General features: G+C 49.5%; 1 protein-coding gene across 1 annotated transcript in view; it reads left to right on the plus strand.

The window, feature by feature from the left end:
* Positions 1-25,456, plus strand: part of SH3BGRL (SH3 domain binding glutamate rich protein like) — a 67,532-nt gene that overhangs the window by 20,724 nt on the left and 21,352 nt on the right. The window contains exon 2 of the mRNA XM_056858968.1: positions 7,426-7,757. Within this exon, the coding sequence (XP_056714946.1) occupies positions 7,426-7,757 (332 nt within the window). The remainder of the gene's footprint in view (positions 1-7,425; positions 7,758-25,456) is intronic.

The raw sequence follows: 25,456 nt of genomic DNA on the forward strand, positions 1-25,456 counted from the left end.
CGCACGCCCTGGATGGGATCGCCAGTTCGACCGGTCCATCGGGACCCCGGATTGCCAGTGCAACCTCTGACTCTGCCGAGTCACGGATTACAAACACCTCGTCCCCCTCGTCCAGCGAGGAGGAAGAGTGGGATGTGCCGGCAAAAAACGCCGTCGGTCTGCTGTAAGGGGGGCTCCTCAGCAGACCGCACCGTCCCTTGTGCAAGGAGCTCCACCGATGGTAAGCGCCCAGGAAGATAATGTTTATATTCGGGTTCACCTCTCACTACCCACGGGGGGCCCAGTTTTAGAATTCCCCGCGCTCGTGGACTCGGGGTGCGCCCGCACGTTGATTAGTGAGGAGGCGGCCCGGAAATTGCAAGTCCGCCGCAAGCGCCTCCCGGGTCCCCTCCGCTTCTCCCAGATGGACGGGAGTGACTTTAAAAAGGGGCCTGTCACTCACCGGACTACCGCGATAGTCATGACTGTAGGGGAGCATTGGGAACAGCTGTACTTTACCATTGCCCCCATAGTTGCCCCTGTAGTGCTGGGAATGAACTGGCTACGGGGCCACAACCCTTCCATTGATTGGGTCAAGCGGACCCTTACCTTCCCAGAGGATCCCTGCGCCATGCATGACAGGGACCGCATGACCGGGACCCCGGCGGCCGCCCTAGTGGGTTCCCCAGGACCCGTTTCCAATATCCCCAACCTACCCTCGGAATACTCCCAATATTCGGATGTGTTTGATGTGCGGGAGTGTGACGAACTGCCACCGCACCGGGAGACCGACTGTGCGATTGAAATAGTTGGAGACGGCAAGTTATCCAAGGGAAAGGTGTACCCCATGAGTCCCAGTGAAAAGGCAGTGTTGCGGGACTATTTGGACACTAACTTGGCGAGGGGCTTCATCCGCCCCTCCAAAGCTCCGTACTCCGCCCCCGCCTTTTTTGTCAAAAAGAAAACGGGAGACTTAAGACTGTGTATTGACTTTCGGAGGCTCAACGCTGTCACGCAGTCTAACGCTTACCCCCTCCCTCTCATTCCAGACCTGCTAGCACAATTGAAGGAGGGCCGGATTTTCACCAAACTGGATTTAGTGGAAGCCTATCACCGCATCCGCATAAAAGAGGGGGACGAACCAAAAACGGCTTTTTCGAGCTGTTTTGGCATGTTTGAGTACTTAGTCATGCCGTTCGGACTTTCTGGGGCTCCGAGTGTGTTCATGCAGTTAATCAATGAAGTGTTACATGATTTGTTGTTTCGGGGGGTGGTGGTATTTTTGGACGATATACTCATTTATTCTGAAACCATGGAAGAGCATGTCCGGCTGGTGCGGGAGGTCCTCCAGCGGTTACGGGACCACAAGTTATATGCCAAAGTGTCTAAGTGTGAATTCCACCAGCCTTCCATTACCTTTCTAGGCTATGTAATCTCCCACCAGGGGTTGGAAATGGACCCCGGAAAGGTTCAGGCTGTGCGAGATTGGGAACCCCCTACTACGCGCAAGCAACTGCAGCAGTTCCTGGGGTTCGCCAACTTCTACCGCAATTTCATTCCCAACTTTGCGCAAGTGGCTCTTCCTCTCACTTCCCTTCTGCGCACTAAGGGAAAGGGTGCCAATGCCGCCTTGCCTTCGGCCCGACTGCAGTGGTCCCCTCCCTGCCAACAGGCTTTTGAGGACTTGAAGCTACTCTTCTCGTCCGAACCGGTCCTGGCCCACCCGGACTGCACCAAACCGTTTGTGGTCCAGGTGGACGCATCCGATGTAGCTATGGGAGGGGCCCTCCTGCAGCGGGACGAAGGTGGTGCTTTAAAGCCATGCGCCTATTTCTCCAAGAAGTTTACCCAGTCCGAAATCAACTGGGCCATCTGGGAGAAAGAAGCCGCGGCAGTTAAGCACGCCCTCACTGTGTGGAGGCATTTTCTAGAGGGGGCAGAATTCCCGTTTGAAGTGTGTACTGATCACAAGAATCTGGAGGCTCTCAAAGGGGCTAGAAAACTCAACGCCAAGCAAATACGTTGGGCCCAATTCTTTGCCAAATTCCGGTTCACCCTCAAACACGTACCCGGCAAGGAAAACGCCCTAGCAGATGCTCTATCCCGACTGCCCCAGTACCGCAACGATTTTGACCGTCCTGTGGACTCTCTATTCACTCCTGAGCAAAGGGGAGAGATCCCGGGTTTGGCGGTCTCCACCCGGTCTCAAACCCGCCACCCCAGTGGTCCCTCGCTCAAGGGAATCCCGGAGGCTTTCCAGCAACGCCTCCGGGAAGCGTCCCTACAGGAAGCGGAGCAGCAGACGCTCCCTTCCGGTATGGAACAGCAAGAGTCCTGGTGGGTGCAGGAAGGGAAACTCTATGTCCCAGCCTCTCTTCGCAGGGAGGTTTTGGGACTGGTCCACGGAGCCAAGCTGGCCGGTCACTTTGGGTTTGTCAAGACGTTGCATTTGGTACGGCGGCAGTTCTGGTGGCCGGGCATGAGAGGGGATGTAGAATTGTACGTTCGCAGTTGTCCCACATGCGCCACTGCCAAAAACAGGGGGGGCAAAACCCCAGGGCTTCTGAAACCCCTGGAGATCCCCACCCGGCCATGGGAAGTGATCGCCATGGATTTTGTCACCGATCTACCCCCCAGCAGGGGCAAAACCGTACTGTGGGTTGTTACAGACCTCTTCTCCAAGCAGGTCCACTTTGTCCCCTGCGCTGGACTCCCGTCGGCGCAGGGGTTGGCCAAAATGTTTGTCACCCATGTCCTCAGGCTTCACTCGATCCCTAGGAAGGTCCTCTCCGACAGAGGGGCCCAGTTCGTTGCCAAATTCTGGCGGGCCTTCCTGAAGCTTATGGGGGTGGGGGAACAGGGTCTCTCGTCTGCCTACCACCCGCAAACTGATGGCCAAACCAAACGGGTGAATGCCGTGGTCGAGTGCTACCTCCGATGTTATGTCAACTACCATCAGGACGACTGGGTGGACCTGTTACCCTTCGCCGAATACGCATACAACAACGCCCCCCACTCCTCCACGGGGTTTAGTCCTTTCCGTGTAGTATACGGAACCGATTTCGGCCCTTTCGGTGCCGCCCCCGTCTCCCCCGAACTCGAGGCAGTGCCCGAGATGCAGGAATGGGTACAGGCGGTCAGTTCCACTTGGCCCTGGCTACAGAAGAACCTTGAACGGGCCAAGCGGAAATACAAGGAACAGGCTGACAAACACCGTTCACAGGGATGGGAACTCCGGGTGGGAGAACAGGTTTATCTTTCCACGAAAAATCTGCGTTCCCTCCGACCCTGTAAAAAACTCAGTGACCGTTATGTGGGCCCCTTCCCCATTACCCGGGTGATTAACGAGGTAACTGCGGAGCTGGATCTTCCCAAAACTCTTCGCGGGGTACACCCCGTTTTTCACATCAGTCTGCTCAAACCGTTCGTCTCCGCTCCCCAGTTCCACCCCCCTTCCAAGCCAGAAGTGCCCACTGTTGTGGGAGGGGATACCCACATGGAAGTATCCAAGGTCTAGGATTCCAAGTGGAAAAAGGGAAAGCTGTTTTACTTTGTACGGTGGAAACATCTAGGCGCCGCGCACGATGAATGGGTTGCAGCCCCCCATATGGCCGCCCCCCGGCTCGTACATGAATTCCATTGCGCTTATCCCGAGAAGCCTCGACCTCCCGAACCCGCGGGAGGGGGGCCTTAAGGGGGGCAGAATGTGAGGGCCATCTGGTTTTGGCTCTTATCTGTTTCTATCTCTACCCCTTTGAACTCGTACAAGCAGTTCGCACCTCTGTGTATCTTCCTGAGTCCCCCACCTCGTCCTTCTTGCCCAGGTGCCACCTCTCCTCCCCTGCTGTGCTTTCTGCCTTCACTCCCTCGGGCTGAGTCCGGCCTTGAAATGCAGATAGCCCTCACTGTCTCTCTAGGACTGTTTGATGTTTTATGCTGCACCGGTTTGCCTTGTACCTCCCATGCCTCCCATGCGTGTGAACCTTCGTGCCCTGTAGTAGATAAATACTGTAACCCCGATAAGCTAGTCACTCGCAACTTTGAATCCATGAGCCTGTCTTCTCTATCTGAAGCCTTCAATAAATCTTTTGTTTCTGCATCCAAGTCTGAGCAATTGATTTGGCGAAGTTTGCCCAGCTAGGTTGGGGACTCTCACACACACAAAGGAGTAAGCCCGCGGTAAGCACACCCGCTTTGGCGGGGCTGCCCCAAGAGGCAGCGGATCGCTCTGCTCCGCCTGGTGGGGTAGGAGAAGGGGCCACCAACCAGCCCTGAACAAAGGGGCTTTTTGGTTCTTGTAGATTATCCAGGCTGTGTGACCGTGGTCTTGGTATTTTCTTTGCTGACGTTTCGCCAGCAGCTGTGGCCGGCATCTTCACAGGAGTAACACTGAAGGACACTGCCCTTCAGTGTCAAGTGTGTAGGAAGAGTAATATATAGTCAGAAAGGGGTTGGGTTTGAGCTGAATCACTGTCCTGCAAAAAGTATCAAAGGTAATGTGCTAATCATTGTCCTGTAAGAATCAAGATAATGTGCTAATAAGGGTGTGGTATGTTAATATGGAACCATTGTATCCTGAAGTGATCTGTTAATGTGTGAAATCCAAAGCTAATCTGCATGGCTATTGTAGACTGTAGTCTTTGTTAGTCTGGAGGTTTTCAGGACAGGAAGCCAAGCCTTATTCATTCTTAAACGCTCTTCTTTTCTGTTAAAGTTGTGCTGATGTTTATGAATTTCAATGGCTTCTTTGTGTAATCTGACAAAATAGTTGGCAGAATTGTCCAGTCTTTCAGCGTCTTGGAATAAGACCCTGTGTCCTGTTTGGGTCAGTCTATGTTCAGCCACTGCTGATTTCTCAGGTTGGCCAAGTCTGCAGTATATTTTTTTCCCTTCCTCCTCCTCCTCCTGAAGTGCCTGTGTTATTGTATTAATTCCCAATAACGACCACACAGTAGGAGGTTGAAAGATTAAACAATCTGTTTATTGTGGACAAAATAAGCAGTCGGGTGTAATTGCCCCAAAGTGCAGGCCAATTCACACACCAGAACAAAGGATTGCAGCAACATTTATAACCTCTGGTCAGGGGTGTTACAATATATGTAATATAGAGCATAGATACACAAAGACCCAATGATGGACACCTTTGGATTAGCATAGGCCTATCAGTGTGGTTTGAGGCGGGGATTTAGGTGGCTACATGAAGAACCGAAACTTAACATTCCTTTCTGACACTTCTGGTGTCTTAAATCACTTGGTCTTAGGCCTTGTGAAGGAGCCTGGTTGTACCAGGCCTGCAGGATGAGATCACTGACACCACATAGCAATGGCTGCCAGCTTATGCTAATTCAAATTCACACACTAGTGAATATGAACCAAAGATTAGTTCTCTTGCCCCTTATACATGGGGCATTGCCTTTACATATGTGTGCAGAATGTATATGTGCCTGATGCTATGCTCTTATACTTGAGCATAGCACCTCATAAAGCTATGAGGGTACATACATGTGAAAGAATATATGTTTTCCCATAAATGAAGTTTATAGGCACTTCACTCCTCCTCCTCCTCCCCCATGCCTGCCTGCAGCCTCCCAGCAGCATAAAGGGGCTTTTCTTCCTCCTCCTCCTCCCCCATGCCTGCCTGCCTGGAGCCCCCCAGCAGCATAAAGGGGCTTTTCTTCCTCCTCCTCCTCCCCCATGCCTGCCTGCCTGGAGCCCCCCAGCAGCATAAAGGGGCTTTTCTTCCTCCTCCTCCCCCCTGCCTGCCTGAAGCCCCCCAGCAGCACAAAGGGGCTTTTCTTCCTCCTCCTCCTCCTCCTCCCTGCCTGCCTGCCACCCCCCAGCAGCACAAAGGGGCTTTTTTTCCCTCCTCCTCCTCCTCCCTCTCCCCCCTGCCTGCCTGCAGCCCCCTAGCAGCACAAAGGGGCTTTTCCTCCCCTCCCCCCTGCTTGCAGCCCCCCCAGCAGCACAAAGGGGCTTTTCCTCCCCTTCCCCCTGCTTGCAGCCCCCCAGCAGCACAAAGGAGCTTTTCCTCCCCCTCCCCCCCTGCCTGCAGCCCCCCAGCAGCACAAAGGGGCTTTTCCTCCCTCCCCCCTGCCTGCAGCCCCCCAGCAGCACAAAGGGGCTTTTCCTCCCCCTCCCCCCTGCCTGCCTGCCTGCAGCCCCCTAGCAGCACAAAGGGGCTTTTCCTCCCCTCCCCCCTGCTTGCAGCCCCCCCAGCAGCACAAAGGGGCTTTTCCTCCCCTCCCCCCTGCTTGCAGCCCCCCCAGCAGCACAAAGGGGCTTTTCCTCCCCTCCCCCCTGCTTGCAGCCCCCCAGCAGCACAAAGGAGCTTTTCCTCCCCCTCCCCCCCTGCCTGCAGCCCCCCAGCAGCACAAAGGGGCTTTTCCTCCCTCCCCCCTGCCTGCAGCCCCCCAGCAGCACAAAGGGGCTTTTCCTCCCCCTCCCCCCTGCCTGCCTGCCTGCAGCCCCCTAGCAGCACAAAGGGGCTTTTCCTCCCCTCCCCCCTGCTTGCAGCCCCCCCAGCAGCACAAAGGGGCTTTTCCTCCCCTCCCCCCTGCTTGCAGCCCCCCAGCAGCACAAAGGAGCTTTTCCTCCCCCTCCCCCCCTGCCTGCAGCCCCCCAGCAGCACAAAGGGGCTTTTCCTCCCCTCCCCCCTGCCTGCCTGCCTGCAGCCCCCTAGCAGCACAAAGGGGCTTTTCCTCCCCTCCCCCCTGCTTGCAGCCCCCCCAGCAGCACAAAGGGGCTTTTCCTCCCCTCCCCCCTGCTTGCAGCCCCCCCAGCAGCACAAAGGGGCTTTTCCTCCCCTCCCCCCTGCTTGCAGCCCCCCCAGCAGCACAAAGGGGCTTTTCCTCCCCTCCCCCCTGCTTGCAGCCCCCCCAGCAGCACAAAGGGGCTTTTCCTCCCCCTCCCCCCTGCCTGCAGCCCCCCAGCAGCACAAAGGGGCTTTTCCTCCCCTCCCCCCTGCTTGCAGCCCCCCCAGCAGCACAAAGGGGCTTTTCCTCCCCCTCCCCCCCCGCCTGCCTGCAGCCCCCCAGCAGCACAAAGGGGCTTTTCCTCCCCTCCCCCCTGCTTGCAGCCCCCCCAGCAGCACAAAGGGGCTTTTCCTCCCCCTCCCCCCCCGCCTGCCTGCAGCCCCCCAGCAGCACAAAGGGGCTTTTCCTCCCCTCCCCCCTGCTTGCAGCCCCCCCAGCAGCACAAAGGAGCTTTTCCTCCCCCTCCCCCCCTGCCTGCAGCCCCCCAGCAGCACAAAGGGGCTTTTCCTCCCCCTCCCCCCTGCCTGCCTGCCTGCAGCCCCCTAGCAGCACAAAGGGGCTTTTCCTCCCCTCCCCCCTGCTTGCAGCCCCCCCAGCAGCACAAAGGGGCTTTTCCTCCCCTCCCCCCTGCTTGCAGCCCCCCCAGCAGCACAAAGGGGCTTTTCCTCCCCCTCCCCCCCCCGCCTGCCTGCAGCCCCCCAGCAGCGCAGCCGGCGCGGCCCATGGCTGGGGACGGGATCGCAGGAGGGCGGCTGCCCCTGGCCCCTGGCCGCGCTTCCTCCGCGCTGGGGAGCCGGCGAGCGAGCGAGCGAGCGCCGCCTCTGCCCGGCCGTCGAAGGAGGCGGGGCGTCGGGGAGGCAGGCGGGCGGGCGGGCTGCCTGCCTCGCCTGGGCGCGCTCGCCGCCCTCCCTCCCTCCTTCCCTCCCTGCATCCTTCCCTGCCGCCTTCGCTCGCTCGGGCCACCCCGCCGCCGCCGCCACGATGGTCATCAAGGTCTACATCGCCACTTCCTCGGGCTCGACGGCGGTAAGGAGCGGCCGGGCCCCCCGCCTCCCCTCGGCCCCGCGGGAGAGTCGCAGCCCCACGCCGCCCCCTCCCACCGCTTGCGGGTGGGCGCCTTCGTCCTTTCCCCGGGACAAGGGGAGGGGGGGGGTCTGTCCCTAGCCGCTGCTGTGGCTCGCGCCCCTGCCCCAAACGTTGCTGGTGTTAAGGTGCCGCTGGGCTCTTGCTCTTTCCCCCCGCTGCCTTCGAGACTAACGGGACCTTAAGGACTTAACGCTTTTCTACAGTTGTATCTGAAGAAGGGAGCTGTGGCTCCCGAAAGCTCGCACCCTACCAGAAAGTATTTTTGTTAGTCTTTAAGGTGCTACTGGACTCTGGCCCTTTTTGACTTCTACAGTTGTGTTAGTCTTGAAGGCAGCAGTAAAAAAAAAAAAAAAAGAGCAAGAGTCCAATAGCACCTTAAAGACGAACAACCTTTCTGGCAGTAGAAAAGAGCAAGAGTCCCGTAGCCACCGCTGTGGCTCACGAAAGCCCCTACCCTGCCAGAAAATATTTTTGTTAGTCTTGAAGGTGCTACTGGGCTCTTGCTCTTTTTTGCTACTGCAGACAGACTCACACGGCGACCCACTGGGAATAACCTTTCCGGCAGGGCACAATTCTACAATTGTGTTTAAGTTAGCAGTAGAAAAGTGTTAGTCTTTAAGGTAGCAGTAAAAAAAAAAAAAGCAAGAGTCCTGTAGCACCTTAAAGACTAACAAATTTTCTGGCAGGGTATGAGCTACATCTTTTCTTGCTCTTTTCTACTTAAAAAGACTTGGGGGGGGGGGTCGAGAGAGGAAGAGGAGGGAGCGCGGTGTTGTTGGAGCCCAAGTTTACCTCGTACCGTGCCAGAAATGTTATTAAGTCTTTAAGGTACTACTGGTCTCTTGATCTTTTCTATTGATAAAGTCTTGGGGGGATGGAGGAGGGAGCGAGACCGCTTAGCTCTGGAATCTCTTTGCAAATGCTAATTGTGTGTATGTGTGTGGGGGGAGGCTCTATTATTTTGATTGCCATGGCTTTAAAATCTGGTGCACTCGCAGCAGCTGAGGTTGGTTGCAATCCTGCGCACGCTTACCTACCTGGGAGTCAACCCCAGTGAACACGTTGGGACTTTCTTCGGAGTCAGCTTATAGAACTGAGCGCATCTCTCCAGCAAAGTTTTCACCAGTAGTTGGAGAACAAGCGATAGCTTCAGTCCGGAGGGGAATGGGGTTTTGGTGAGAAGGAGAAAGGGGCTTTCGGCACTGGAGAAGCCGCCAAGCCTCAGCCTCCTTTGCGATGTCTGGAACTCTGTGAATGGTGGGACAGGGTGGTATCTAAGCATGTGCAGAGTTTATTTCCTCACCTCTGATTAACATAGTTCTGGCTTTAAGGGGAGAGGCCACCTAGGCTAGAAAAATGCAAAAGTGGTATCTTTCGCTCTCTTATGAAACATGGTTTCTTTATTTGCTTCATTTATACCCCGCCTTTCTCCCCCATAGGGACCTAAAGCAACTCAGTTTCAGAGGGTCGCTGTGTTGGACTGCAGTAGAATACCTAGATTCGAATGCAGTCGCACCCTTAGGGACCAGCAAGATTTTGGGGATATTAGCTGTTGAGAGTCAAAGCTGCCTTGGTCAGATACCAGCCGCTTAGATAATTCTCCTCCATTTTATTCTCATAACAACCTCGTGAGATAAGTTAGGTTGACAAAGGGCCAAGACCATCTAGTAAATTTCCATGGTAGTGTGGGGATTTGAACCTGGAGTCTCCCAGGTTCGAGTCCAGCACTCTAACCACTACACTATCTTGGAATGCTGTTTTTTTAAATACAGAAGTATATAAAATACAGGTATAGCTCTTAAATTTGACTCTCCCACTCCCCTGTGCTCTTGACTTGCAGCGTTCAGCGTACCCCTGCCTTTGTGTGTATTTCTTGTACTCCCTGGTGCACTGACCCTTCTTCCAAGGAGCTTAGAGCTGCCTGGATGAAGTTCCCAGGCCGTCCTTTATTCTGTCCAGGCCCAGGTCTGTGTAACTTCAGAAGCAGAGCGATGTCATCTGCGCCAGAGCGTTGGCCGGCTGCCGGGGGTTGAATCAGTGAAAGCACTGAGCTTTAGTGGGAGAGGAGATTAGCAGCACAACCCTATGCAGAGTTACTCCAGTCTAAGCCCATTGAAATGAACGGGCTTAGACTGGAGTGGCTCTCCTTAGGGTCACTCTGTGGGCTCCCAGGAAGAAAACGAGCTTTAGGGCTGTTTCATGCAGTCCAGCACAAACTGGAATTGGCAGCTTCTTGCCGTCGATAAGGTGCCGAACTGGATCCAGTGAGATTTGAGTTCAGATTCCCACTTGGACAGGAAGCCCGGAGAGCAAGCAGCCTTAGCCAAGTGGCCGGTTGTTGCCTTGCCTTCTTTGCAGAGTTGTGGGAGGAGATCCTATGCAAGCCGCCTCATGCCCCTTACAGGATGGCTGGGGTAGAAATGGGGCAACTCATCATAACCCTTTAGGCTTTTGCGTGTTTGGTTTTTAATCTGATCCTGCAGTTGATTCGTTGTAAGCCAGCAACATGATTCTGCATATCATCAGATACTCTCTTCAGTGAATTATAAGCAGGGATGCATAAACTGGCCCTTTGCTTTTTGTTTTTGTATGTTACCGTTGGGCATCTTTTCTTGTAGCCCTTTTATATTTCCGATGTTCCTCAGTGGTTTGGTTTTCTCTCATCTGTTTTTACAGTACTGAATCAATAGATGCCATTTTTGTGCAACTGACAAACCCGGGTGTCAGTTTCAATAATAATCTTCCTATCAAATTTCATTTGTAGGGTAGGGAGGGAAACAAAGACAATGGCAGTTTCGCCCTAAGTGGGGAGACATCATGGCATAAACTTGAGCTCTCCAATGGATACGGCCTGTGCACCAAATGTGGTGGCATCCTTTATCATACTAAGATTATCTAGCCTGCAGCTCTGTAAAATCTTAGCGGACCTTTCTAACTCTTGTGCCAGAAGCCCTTTGAACCTACGGTTTCTTTATTAATGCTGGCCTTCCTATCCCACTCCACCCTGCCTGGAAAGCTTCCACTTCATCTGCAGGCTGTGCATTCTATGCATAGTTAAATTGTGGAACTCCCTGCCCCAGTATGTGGTGATGGCTTCCCACTTGGAAGGCTTTCAGGGGGGAGTGGACATGTTCAGGGAGGAGAGGGCTATTCATGGCTACTAGTCAAAATGGAGACCAGTCATGATGCATACCTATTCTCTCCTGGATCAGAGGAGCATGCCTATTACATTAGGTGCTGTGGAACACAGGCAGGACAATGCTGTTGCAGTCATCTTGTTTGTGGGCTTCCTAGAGGCACCAGGTTGGCCACTCTGTGGACTTGATGGACCTTGGTCTGATCATGACCTTTCTTACGTTTTTATGTGACCTACCTGCAGGCCTTATATCACAGGCCAAGCACCATTGGGAATAGCTGATTTATCATTATATTTTTTTTATAGGACTGTTTAAATTATTTGGTTTTATAAGTCTATGATTCTTTATTATATATTTCTATTCTGTGAGCCACCCTGAGCCCGGCATGTGCTGGGGAGGGAGGGCTAGAAGTCTAACAAAATGAATAAACCAGAAATGTTGGACCTTTGGGATGGGAGGGAGAGCTTAGACATGCCAAGTCTACGCAGTGCCAGTGAGCTACGGCCTGGCCGAGAAGCTTCATTGAAGGCTTAAGTGGATGTGACAGATTTCTGTTTAGGATTTCTTGTCCTACCCGTAAAAAAATGTTCAAAGAGACGTGCATACAGGTGCTTGCCTTTAGACTGGAAAAATGGAGAGGTACAATTAAATGGTTCTCCTTCAGCACATCTTCCCCAGCCTGATTCAACCCCCCATGGTTGCTTTCAGTTAAAAAAAGGAAATCCTGATTTCAGATCTTGTGTGTCCCATTGACATACAGTAAAACTGTGTGCAATATGAATCCAGAAAACAAACTGTTAATATATACTCTGAACCAAGGAAGAGGAATCGTTCATAAACTTCTGGGCATGGATACTAAGGAGCATGAGCAGAGTTGTTCTAGAGGAAGGCAGCTTTCTCTTCACTGCAGCCTCCCACACCATGTTCAATTGAGTGGGTGGACCCAAAGGGACAGTGTGGTGAAGAAGTGAGGAGGTTTGCAGCAGGTGGGGGGAACTGGAAAAAATCAGGCCACCACAAATGGGAAAAGCCGTTCCATTGTATAAGGTGCTACTGCGCTGACAGAAGGGGGGTTGCAACAACCACTGACACAATCTGTGGTTTGCTGTGAGTTTATTTTAAGTCCCTGCTTTAAAAATATGCACCTCCAAGCAGGCCTGTGCGGTTTGAGGAGTTCAGGCCAAACCAAACATGAATTAAATAGATGGGTACCTCCTGGATAAAGTCTGCAAAGTCCAACTGAATTCCCTCCCTCCCCAAAAAGGCAGTGGGGTTGAACTGTGTTTCTTCCCGGGATGCTCTGCCCCCAAACTCAGAAAATACAAATATTGGAGGTGGTTACTCAAGGATGAGCACTCTGTACATGCTCATAGGAACCATATTTTTCTCTGTTTCCCCCCTTCTTTCTCCTAGGCTAATTAAAGCCAGGGGACAGTCTGTTTCAATTGGAGATATTGCGTAAGGAAGGATCGAGAAAAGTTAGGTCTACTCCCCCCCGCCCACCGTATCACTGATCCAAAATTGATCACATGCAACTACTATTTCCATTTAAGATGTGTGTGTGTGGGGGGGGATATTCTTCATGGCTTCTTGAGAGCGGTGGACTCTGACTGGAGAACCGGGTTTGTTTCCCCACTTCTCCATATGAAGCCAGCTGGGTGACCTTGGGCTAGTCACAGCTCTCTTAGAGCTCTCTCAGCCCCACCTACCTCACAGGGTGCCTGTTGTGGGGAGGGGAAGGGAAGATCATAAGTCGGTTTGTTTCTTCCTTAAGTGGTAGAGAAAGTCAGCATATAAAAACCAACTCTTATTCTCTCTCATCTGCTTTTCTTTAAAGGCTTTGCTTTTTCAGCCTGAACATGCAAGTGAATGAGGAAACCAAGATTTGCGGGGGTGGGTGGATGGGTAATAGGAGGGCAGAATTGTGGCTCTTGGCATCCCTGCTCAATTATGGGGGGCCATAATTGTATTTCCCTCCCTGCCCCATGTGATTATTCCTGAGGAGCAATTCACACTCCCTTACCGATTCTACACACTGACTGGCTATTGTTAGGATAATTACGTGGGCCTTATGCTTGGTATGTGTGCCAAAGGCATAAATTCCTCAGCTTTAAAAAAAAAAGAAAAAAGGGAAAAAACCGTGACTGTTGTGTGAATAACCTTGCTATAGTTTGTAATGAGGTCTGAGAAAAGTAACCAAAATGAAATGCTCTTAAAATGCACAGCTTTTTCTTTTTGGCAATGCCAATATATCCAAAAGCAGGCTGTTAAACTTTGCTGACAGATCTGCCAGTCTTTGCTACACCCCTGTCAAAATGCTTTCCGAAAAAGCCACACAGGAACTACTTGCGTGTCAGAGCTCCCACTGGGGTGTTTACTTACAGACAGAGAGCGAAGCGGTTCCCACTTCCGGCTTGATGCAATAAGCTGTTCTCCTCCCTTGCACAAATGCAATTAGGAATATCTTGCCAAAAGCATGGTGGTGCTGCCGGAATCCATCCCTGTCTAAATTGATGTGAAGACGATCCAGTTCCATGTGGATTGTGCTGCTTTACAGAGATCATTGTGCAATCAGCTTGGCAGGGAAGGGTGTGTAGGAAACACCCACAGAGGGGAGAGAGGCTGGGGTCGTTGTGTTGATTATCAAAATAATTATTGGGGGGGGGGTTTCAGATGATTGCTGTACTACTGTGTTATAACTGTAGAAATTTATCAGGTGGGCTCTATGTTGTGTTACATATATAATATTATATTATTACAATAATATAGCAGATTAATAATTATTAATTATTTAATATAATAAATATATTATTATATATAATAACATACTATAATAATCTAATCTAATACAAGGGCAGCAGGAAAAGAGTAAGACCCAACAAGAGATGGATTGACTCTGTAAAGGAAGCCTCGGCCCTCAATTTGCAAGATGTGAGCAAGGCTGCCAAAGATAGGAGATTTTGGAGGTCTTTGATTCATAGGGTCACCATGAGTCGGAAGCAACTTGACGGCACATAACACACACAATAATATAATATGTAATCTATACTATTACATATGATATATGTTGTGTGTATTGATAGCAGCACGTAAGTAACTAACAGTGCAATCCTAAGAAAAGTTACTCCAGTCTAAGCCCACTGATCTAGAGTGGAGTAACTCTGCTTAGGATTGCCCTGTGAGTGGCACAGGGCAATCCTAAGGCCGCCACCTGCTGAAAATGGCCCCTGTCGCCTTCCTGAAGGCTCCTTTTCTGCTTCAGACTCTGTGGAACACCTGGCATGATGGGCGAAGGTCTCCTGGAGCTTCTTTCCTCACTTCAGGTCACAGAATGTTAGAAAGACCCTATGTATCAGTGACATAGAAAGACATGAGAGCCAGCCTGGTGTAGTGGTTAAGAGCTGTGGTTTGGAGCGGTGGACTCTGATCTGGAGAACCGGGTTGGATTCCCCGCTCCTCCACATGAGCGGTGGAGGCTAATCTGGTGAACTGGATTTGTTTCCCCGCTCCTACACATGAAGCCAGCTGGATGACCTTGGGCTAGTCACACTCAGCCCCACCTATCTCACTGGGTATCTGTTGTGGGGAAGGGAAGGTGATTGTAAGCTAGTTTGATTCTTCCTTAAGTGGTAGAGAAAGTTGGCATATAAAAACCAACTCTTCTTCTTCTTTACCCCATCCCACTCACCCCCTGCAAATTTTCTGTATGTGCCAGTGGACTTTGGGATGGGTTTGGTGGCTTCAGATAATTGGTGGCTGATTGTGTGTGTGTGTAAAGTGCTGTCAAATCGCAGCTGACTTGTGGCGACCCCTTATGAGATTTTCAAAGGCAAGAGACTAAAATAGGTGGTTTGCCACTGGCTTCCTCTGCATAGCAACCCTGGCATTCCTTGGTGGTCTCTTATCCAAATACTAATCAGGGCCAACCCTGCTTAGCTTCTAAGATCTGACAAGATTGGGCTATACCATGCTGCCTTCCTTCCCAGTGGCTGATTAGGTAAAGGTAAAGGTCCCCTGTGCAAGCACCGGGTCATTCCTGACCCATGGGGTGATGTCACATCCTGACATTTCCAAGGCAGACTTGGTTTGCTGGGTGGTTTGCCAGTGCCTTCCCCAGTCATCCACACTTTACCCCCAGCAAGCTGGGTCCTCATTTTACCGACCTCGGAAGGATGGAAGGCTGAGTCAACCTTGAACCGGCTACCTGAAACCAACTTCCGTCGGGATCGAACTCAGGTCGTGAGCAGAGCTTTTGACTGCAGTACTGCAGCTTAACACTCTGCACCACGGGGCTCCTCAGCTAAGCCAAAATTTGTAGACTGCACCCCCACCCCACCCCCCCAAACCACCTTCTCTGGGGAATTGGCTGCCAGTACTCATTTTAATGAAATAAAGTGAAACACTTGAACATAAATAATGGGACAGTTCGAACAATATGTTCCTTTAAAAAATACCTTGTGTTTTTCTGCTTATCTGTTAGTGTATTTATTTAATGACACTTGGACAACCCAGATTTTTATTCAGTCTTAGATCACTGTAAAAAAATGAGATTCCATCATCTCTCCTTGCCCAGTGGCTTGAGATACTACAGACAAGTATGGCCGAACATGTGTCTTGTCTCTTCTTCAGTCAGCTAACAGTGCTTGTTTGCAACATCTGAAAAGGATCTTGAATGGGACTTTTGCTCAGGCTGTGCTGCATTGGCATCTGCAGGCGATACACTTTTTCCCGCACTAGATCCTTTTTCTGACATTGCAGAACTTGCGTCCTGACGGTACTCGTGTGTAACCCTCAAAAAAGTCTCTCTCAATTCAGTGCAAAGTGCCATTCAATGACTGGAAAAGATATGCACAAAACTACAGGGTGCGAACTAGACAACCCTGGCTTAATGCAGTTGTAGCAACAAGCATGTGTGCAACTTTTACAATTATGTTTAGGGATAGTCTTACTCCATTTGAACTCTGTCTGCTACTAGTAGCATGCTTTTTAAATTTCATTTTTGTTCTCTGTGTTCCTCGTAGTAGACGTGAAACTTTTTTTTTTTTTTGGCTTTTTCTGGACAAGTGTCCAGCACAATCAGAGGACATTAAGGACTCCAAAAGTCTAGCAGAACAATTATTATATTAATAATGAATGTGTATCTCAAGGAATTTGGCACAAACTCTGGCTGTCCTCTTGTCAATAAGCATCTTGTCAACGTTGGAGCTTTTTTAGCGTTGGTGCTTGCTTTTCTTCCATAGGGAGTGGTGTGGGCCACTTCTTGTTTTCCCCACACTTTCCTTTAAAGGTCAGACAGGTAAAGGGCCTTTTGTTTAGGCTGATTTAACAGAAAGAACTATTGGCAGAGAAGAAAAAGAGTTGGTTTTTATTTGCCAATTTTCTCTACCTTCCAAGGAGAATCAAACCAGCTTACAATCTCCTTCCCTTCCTCTCCCCACAACAAATGCCTTGTGAGGTGGGCAGGGCTGAGAAAGCTCAAAGAGAACTGTGACTAGCCCAGGGTCACCCAGCTGGCTTCATGTGGAGGAGTGGAGAAACCAACCCAGTTCAGCAGATTAGCGTCCCTTGCTCATGTGGAGGAGTGGGGAGACAAACCCAGCGCTCCAGGTTAGAGTCCACCACTTTTAACCACCACACCATGCTGGTGCTCCTTATTCTTATGAAGGCGTGGTGTAAATATAATGGGACCAAGCTGGTACTCAGTCTGACTTAAACACATTAAACACATGAAGCTGCCTTATATCGAATCAGTCCCTTGGTCCATCAAAGTCAGCATTGTCTACTCAAACTAGCAGCGGCTCTCCAGGGTCTCAGGTAGAGGTCTTTCACATCACCTACCTGCCTAGTCCCTTTAACTGGAGAAGCCGGGATTGAACCTGGGACCTTCTGCATACCAAGCAGATGCTTTACCGCTGAACTACAGCCCCTCTGATTTGGTAAACTAGCTCATGCTCCATGGAACCGCTAGGGTTTGGCAAGCCTGTCGATTTTCCCAGTCAAATATTGTCAGTTGATAGTCTGTTACACCTTTGCCTATCCCATGAAGTTAAGAATGCTACCATATCGATGGTAGCTTCTGTTTGGCAAATTCCATAACGGTATCATTTGTTAGCAAGGGTTGAAGATCTGCGTCACTCGGTCACTGCGAGTTCTTGACTGACGCTTCTCATGTTATACTACAGCTCCTTAGTTTCTAAAATCTGCTTGGGGTGTTTTTTAGAGAGTCCCTGTGATCATATGAAGCTGCCTTGCTCCAAACCAACCTGTTGATCCACCACGCTGGGTATTGTCTATTACGACTGGTCTCAGGCAGAGAAAGGTCTTTCCAGGGATTCTTTACTGTTGCTAAGAGTTACACTGAGGACCTTCTGCATGTGATCTGCCATTGAGCTGTGGGCCCTCCCTTAAAGATGGAGTAATTGTGAGGTCATGGCGTTCCTATATTGCACTTCCTCTGTATATTATTCAGTTATTTCTGTAACTCAGTCATATACCTAAACATATGGGTTAAGTCCCCGCGATACATCTAGTATTGAAAGCATTGATTACTCAAAAATTGGCAAACGCAGAGATGCATAGCAACCAGCCTTTAGGGAGAAATCATTCTTTTCAGATGCCTGGTGGTTTTAAACGTGCCAAGATGCTAACAGCTGTGTTGAAATCCAGCACACTTAAAAATGCTGTTTTACAAAATCTAGGTATCAGCGTGACTGTAATTAAACTCGGGACTGTGTAGAAACCTGGTATGGTTGCTCCCGCTGTCCTGTGAAAAGAATGCTGAGATTTTCAGAGACTGATAATGTTTCCAGATCTCATGATCAAAGTGCTATCCCTGTTTAAGACAAACAAGATCGTTAACGTATCTTCTGTTTGAAGTCCTTAATCTTTCTCCCTCTCATAGCTGGTAGAACAGGTATAGCCTGTACCAACTAAAGAGGAGGAAGAATCAGCCAAGGGTACTAATGTAGCCAGTCCTTATCAATGCAGAAAATAGTGTGTTGCCCATAGAAATGGCCAGCGAGAGAAAGCAACATTCCCTATCTTTGTGAAGGAGAGCCAGTGTGGTGTTGTGGTAAAGCTGTTGGACTAGGGCAGTGATGGCGAACCTTTTAGAGACCGAGTGCCCAAACTGCAACCGAAAACCCACTTATTTATCGCCGAGTGCCAATGCGGCAATTTAACCTGAATACCACCCCCAGAGGGGGCCCAGAGGGAGAGGCTAGGGTTGCCAAGTTCCTCTTCGCCATGAGTGGGAGGTTTTTGGGGTGGCGCCTGAGGAGGGCGGGGTTTGGGGAAGGACTTCAGTGCCATAGAGTCCAATTGCCAAAGTGGCATTTTTTTCCAGGGAAACTGATCTCTATTGGTTGGAGATCACCCGGGGTGGGGCAGAGCCGGAAAGGCCAGCGGCTTGGAGGAACCGTGCGTGCCGGCAGAGAGGGCTACGCGTGCCGGAAGTGGCACGCGTGCCATAGGTTCGCCAACACGGGACTAGGGCCTGGGAAACCCAGGTTCGAATCCCCACTCTGCCATGGAAGCTTGCTGGGTGACCTTGGGCCAGTCACACCCTCTCAGCCTCGACCCTGACAGATATTTAGATGGGAGATCTCCAAGGAATACCACAGGTGTGATGCGGAGACAGGCAATGGCAAACCACCTCTGAAGTCTCTTGCCTTGAAAACCCTACAGGCTCGCCATAAATCTGCTGTGAGTTGATGGCAAAAAAAAAAAAAAAAAAGTTGAGTGAAGGTGCACTAACTCAGAGTGGTGTAGTGGTTAGAGTGTTTGGACTTGGGCATGGGTGATTCAGGTTCAGACCCCTGCGCTGCCATGGAAGCTTGCTAGGTAACCTTGGGCCAATCTCATACTTTCAGCCTAACCCACCTCACAGGGTTGTTGTGATGATAAAATGGAAGACTGGGAAATGACTTATTCTGCTCTGAGTTCCTTGGAAGAAGGGTGGCATAAAAATGTACCACATAATATTGTCTAATAGGCAAAGAAAGGTCCATCCCAACAAGACTGCTATCAGAGATGCCTTACCCCCCCAAAATGGGGGACAACCCTAAAAAACAGAATTAAGTAACCAGAAGGTCAAGAAAAAAGAAACATTTTTTTTGTTTTTTATTTTATCTTAAATTTACTAACAATGTACAAAAAGAAATTTTTATACAAAGTGTGGAATTTAAAGTCAAGTTATGAGATTAGAGATGTAAGATGAAATAGACTCCCCAAAGGAGTATAAACTGTGTGAATGATTGTGTATGTATTTGTTTGTTTGTTTATTTTTGAAAAACTTAATAAAAAGAAACATTCAAGGCCAAAAGTTATACAATTGAAAGTTAAACAATTAAAAGGTTATGTCAGTGCACAATGTCTGTATAAATGTATTGCAAGTTAAAATGTACTAACACATATAGCACATATATGGCCCTGAATCTATTAACACATATAACGCATATATGGCCCTGAATTTTAGGTAGCAGATAAAATTGAGGAAATCTATTTTCTGTTTGATGTAGAAATTCATGTGTGGGTTTGGAAAGGTATCCAGCAAGTAAGCTTTCAACTAAAGTACTTGTGATCTCCCTCTTAATTTTAAGACCAGGAAGTGAGAATTTCATTGCTTTTGTTTTTTGCCTGTGTCTGTGGAGGCAATAGGATTGTTTTAGGAGAAGGTGAGGAGGAGGAGTTGGTTTTTATACCCTAATTTTATCTACCTTTTTAAGGTGACTCAAACCAGTTTACAATCGCCTTCCCTTCCTCTCCCCACAACTGACACCTTGTGATGTAGGTGGAGCTGAGAGAGTTCAGAGAGAACTGTGACTAGCCCAAGGTCACCCAGCAGGCTTCATGTGGAGGAGTGGGGAAACCCACCCGGTTCACCAGATCAGAGTCTGTCACTCATGTGGAGGAGTAGGGAATCAAACCTGGTTCTCTAGATTAGAGTCCACCACCCCTAACCACTACTCCATGCTATTTTAGCCTTTGGTTTGGCTAAAATATGGTTCCTGATAGCTTTGTGGTAACATTCTCTTACTTGGATTCTCTCATGGGCAGTTATGAAAACTGACTGGTTTTGCAGATGAGCGCGCAGGACGGAGCGCTCTGCGAGTGCTACAAAACATTTGGCCTGGATCAGGGAGATTCTTGACTTCCCGTCCGGCTTTGACAGCCTGCCAAGGTCTGGAAGCTATTGAATAATATTTCCCCTCCAAACAAGGTATGCTTGTCTCTCCCCCCACTCTGGGGAATGCAATCTGTGAGTTGCATTCTGTCATTTGAACGGATTCCCGTAGCTTTCCGTAGACAAAGAGGTGTGTGTAATAGGCTTAACAAAATGAAAAAAGAACAACTCCGTGCCCTCACCCCAAATATGATTTCTGATCCTGTATAGAATATAAACATTTATTTGTTGGGATCTGTTTTGGCTGGTCATGGGCAAAACTAGGACCAACCTGCTTACCCTCAATCTGCTCAAAAGAAGAAGAAGAGTTGGTTTTTATATGCCGACTTTCTCTACCACTTAAGGGAGACTCAAACTGGCTTACAATCACCTTCCCCACAACAGACACCCTGTGAGGTAGTTGGGGCTGAGAGAGCTGTGACTAGCCCAAGATCACCCAGCTGGCTTCATGTGGAAGAGTGGGGAAACCAATCCAGTTCACCAGATTAGTGTCCACCGCTCACGTGGAGGAGTGGGGAATCAAACCCCGTTCTCCAGATCAGAGGTCGTCGCTCCAAACTACCACTCTTAACCACTATACCATGCTGGCTCTCAGTCCATACTTCTGGGAGGATCTGATGCAAAAGATACCCAAAATCCATGAGGAAAAGCTGGGGGGCAGGAAGAGGGGAGAGTGGCCGAATGCACATGACCACCAAGAATGAAGAGGCCAAGATGGAAGCTGGTTTTTTTGCGGGGGTGTGTGTGTGTGTGTGCAAGCAAGCAAGCAAACACACTGTGGATCAATGAGGTGGTGATCTAGACTCCATGCCTGTTCTGAGTTTGATGTGTCCGTTGGGAACGGAGTGGCCACATGCACAGCTAGTGCATGAGTGGAAGAGGTGTGGATGGTGCTGGGCGGTATTTTTGTTGGGTTTTGCTCACCAGTCTTCAAGGCACGTGGATTAGACTGAATCTAAGGGTTCTCAAGTGACTGAGTTCTGTGCTCAACTCCAGATTTTTGGGCTCGTGTGTTACAACTGCAGAATGGGTATCGTTTTGGACGTAGCTGTTCAATTGGGCCCCTTGCTTGCCTTCGCTCTTTAATTCTAGCACTTTAGAGCAGGGGTGTCGAACTCAATTGTTACGAGGGCCAGATATGACATAAACGTCACTTGGCTGGGCCAGGCCATACATGAACATGAAGCTGCCTTATACTGAATCAGACCCTCCGTCCACCAAAGTCAGTATTGTCTACTCAGACCGGCAGCGGCTCTCCGGGGTCTCAGGCAGGGGTCTTTCACATCACTTGCCTAGTCCCTTTAACTGGAGATGCTGGGGGTTGATCCTGGGACCTTCTGCATGCCAAGCAGATGCTGTACCACTGAGCCACAGCCCAGAGTGGGAGTGAGGCTGGCTGGCTGGCGGGCCAGATAAGAGCTCTCAAGGGGCCGGATCCGGCTTGTGGGCCTTATGTTTGGCACCCCTGATTTAGAGGGTCCCTTGGTTGCCATGACTGGGAGTGCTTTAAAAATAAGAAGGAAACGGGGCATCTGGCAGGGCGAGCCCACATTCCCTGCACTCAGTGGGGCTGTCACACAGCTAAGACAAAGCCCGGCTGTGTTCGTCTCCCTTTGCCTGAACTGCAGCAGTTAATGGATAACCCATGTTATGAGCTGGCCCTCTGGCCATCGGGGAAGCTGCATCCATGTTTACTTTGGGCCAGACAAATGCCGTTTTCACAGGCGTGTCAAAGTCAAACATTGTTTGCCTGATTTCGGAGGCTGCCAAGGGCTCTCTTTCTCCTGAAAGGCAATAATTGGGGTTATGACTGTGGTGGTTTAAGTCGCGGTTTGTGCTTTTTGTAAAAAAAAAAAGCACAGAAGGCATAGTTTTGAAATTTGATCATGTTTCTGAGCAGCAGATGAAGCCAGTGGTTTGAGCCCGAGCGGATCTGGCTTCTCTGTTTTGTAAAGGAAAGGGGAGGGCAGCGACATTGGGTCCTATTCATCTGAGATTAAAATAGCGTGTTTTCCTATATTGGTGTGGAACAATGACATGCTTGGGCTAAATTCTGTCGACTCGGCCTCCAAGCTCAGAAACTGATATTTGTGCCCAGAATTCAGCGTGATTTTTTTTTTAAAGCCAGCTTCTCCCCTTTGGATTGAAGCTTGGAGTTGCTTCTTGAAATTTCAGATGCTTTGGCCCATGGAATTGCATCAGGCCATGCCAGAACCATGGGTCCCTCCAACTCAGTATTGTCTTCATTGGGCCACATGAGAATCATTGGTCCATGCAGCTCAGTATTGTCTAGTTGGGCAGCTCTCCGAGATCTACTAGCAGAGAGGTTCTCTCTCCCCCATTCCACCACAACTTTCTACTCTAGATAGTTTAACTGGAGATGCCGAGGACTGAACCTGGGATCTTCTGTGAACAAAGCAGCTTCTATGCCACTTAGCCGCAGCTCCCATGTTCCAGCAAGGGACTGAAGGTTGGTTCTGGATCTGAAAAGACTGAGGACCACTGCCTGAGAAGAAAAGGCAAATGCTCCTAGGGCAGCTGCAGCCAGACTTTTTAAGTCAAGCTCAGAGGATGGGACCTCTTTTGAGCTCGCTATAGTACACAGGCAGTCCTCTTGATCTCCTATGACTTCAGAACACACATGAAGCTGCCTTATGGTTGAGGACAGCAATGCCACCATCAGAGTACCGGCCTCCCCTTTCCCTTCCTTTCTTTCCCTTTCCCCATATCTTTCCTTCCTTCCCCCGAATGTCCTGGGTCCATTTCCCCCCTCCCTGAGATTTGTGATATGGGCCTACCATCATCATTCTCTACATGGGAAACTGGGCACTGAAATTGGAGTCATGGAATTACAACGTGCTAGGGTTTTATTATGTTTTAGAAGGTTTTCATTGTGTTAGATTGTTTTAATGTGTTTTAAGAAAGTGCTTTTTATGTTCAATTGTGTTGGTAGCTGCCCTGAGCCCTGCCTGGTCAGGGGAGGACGGGGTATAAATAAAAAAATGATGATTTTGAATCAGACCACTGGTCCATCATGGTCAGTATTGTCTACTCTGACTGGCAGTGGCTCTCCAAGGCCTCAGGTGGAGGCCGGGGAGGAGCAGGAGTTGGAGGGGAGGCTAAGGACCCAGGAAAGGAAAGTGAGCGGACGCTCCCCACCCCCTTAACTGTGATAATGGCACAGTAAGCCGGAAGCTCCATGTATGGTAAACCTGCCAAAGCTTGATGATTATCTGGTTGGTTATTGCAAGGGTTGTGTAATTCAAAGCCCAAGATTTTTTTTAAATCTTTCCAACAAATTAGAACGGCTTGTCTATTTCCCTGGCATTCTTAGTCCTTTTAGATTTAAGCAAAAGAGAGCTGTTGCTTGTTCAGAAACATTTGGTTAATCCCCCGGGAGGAGGGGAGGAAAAGCGAAAGCTGTTTTAGAAGCACTCTTTTATTGTTGTTGCAGTAGCACCCAGATGTGTCCATGTCTATTTGTTAGTTTCTAAACTAATGTGCACGGGACTGTCTTGTGAATAATTTTGTCTCATTAATAATTTCATCTTTGTTCATGGTGTTTTTTTTTTAACTGAACCTGTTAGTTTGGCGTTGACAACGTATTTGACCCCTTTTTTTGCCATCAAGTCACAGCTGACTTATGGTGACCCCATAGGGTTTTCAAGGCAAGAGATGTTCAGGGTCAGGACCCTGCTATTGGAGGTCCTGCGCCAAGGAGGTCCTGCCCCAAGGAACTTTCTATATAAATGTTGTCAGTACAGGGAGTGGAAGATGGTTAAGGGTAACAGATTTGGGAGGGGGACGTTGGAAGGAGATGGAGTGAGTGTTAGCAGTTGTAATTCTCTTCCACTTAACGTAAATTTGGATTTTTTCCCGTCTTTATTTTGTAATTTTCAAAGTATGGGTTTTTGGAAAGGCAGCCTTTAAAAATGTTCATTAAATCAGGATGGTGCCGGGGGTTAGTTTTATTCTACCCGGCAGACTTAACTAGTGTAAAGGTCCTGGTATGCTTCCTTGGGTTGCAGTGAACAAGTGGTGGAAAGATGCTACTTGTTGTTTTAATGTATGCACACTTTTTGTAAGCAGGTACTACTAAGAAAGCCAAAGTTTAGGATATTGAATGATGATGACCGGGGCCAATTATCCCAAAAGATGCCTTGAATACTTCATTGCAGAAGTCTTTGGACTGATCACTAATCCCTAGTCCTCGATAGTCGTTTCATTTTTTTTGCGGGGGAGGGGGTTCTTCCCCCACTTTATATTCTTTCCCACTAGGGTTCCCCCCCCCCCTTCATTCTACACATCATAAATTCACTGGGATGAATGTTGCACATTGCGGGATTTGTTCTAGCCTGCCAAATTCTGTTTTGGCTCCAAGTCGTCCCAAAGAAAGTTGCCTTCTTCGTGTAAAATGGATGCACAGCTTTGCAACTATGTCGACCAGAAGACCCATTTGACATTTCTGACTCCCCGAAGAAAAGCCAGCTGCCTTTTGTTTACTTTTCTGGCAGGCTATCGGAAGCAAACCCATCTTGTGGGGTTTGCAGCCAAATGAAACTCAGCTGTTTTGTGAGGAGTGAGTGAAAAGGTTCCTCCTTGGAATGTCTTCAGCTCTCTTTTTTTAATAGCATTGCAACAAATTCTCTTAATATGAAGAGCTCTCTGCTTTTCATTTACAGTCTTCTGAACTTGTCTTGGACGCATTAAGCCAAGCGTGGCATTGAACAAAAAGTAGGATTAAAAAACCAACAGATTTTGAGTAACGGCTTATTTATTTATAGTATTAATCTGGGTATTTATTTTCCTCTGGGGCAGCAGTATTTGGTGGGAAACTGACCCTAAAAAGAAGAAGAGTTGGTTTTTAGATGCCGACTTTTTCTACCACTTAAGGAAGAATCAAACCAGCTTACAGTCACCTTCCCTTCCCCTGCTTACAACAGACACCCTGTGAGGTAGGTGAGGCTGAGAGAGCAGTGACTAGCCCAAGGTCACCCAGCTGGCTTCATGTGCAGGAGTGGGGAAACAAATCCAGTTCACCAGATCAGCCTCTGCCGCTCGTGTGGAGGAGTGGGGAATCAAACCTGGTTCTCCAGATCGTACTCCACAGCTCCAGACCACTGCTCTTAACCACTACACCACGTTGGCGCTCAGCGTGAGAAACAAAGAATGAAATGGTTCCCCCCATCGCATTGTGGGTCTCCCCCTTCCGAACCATGTTTTTCCGGCTCAGATCTTGTGAGAGATCATTATGGAGCCATAGTGTTTGGCGTTCCACCCTCGATTGTCTTTTGTGCACACGGATACCATCCGTGTTT

This window comes from Euleptes europaea, chromosome 13 (assembly GCF_029931775.1).
Source record: "Euleptes europaea isolate rEulEur1 chromosome 13, rEulEur1.hap1, whole genome shotgun sequence".
Classification (NCBI taxonomy): Eukaryota; Metazoa; Chordata; class Lepidosauria; order Squamata; family Sphaerodactylidae; genus Euleptes; species Euleptes europaea.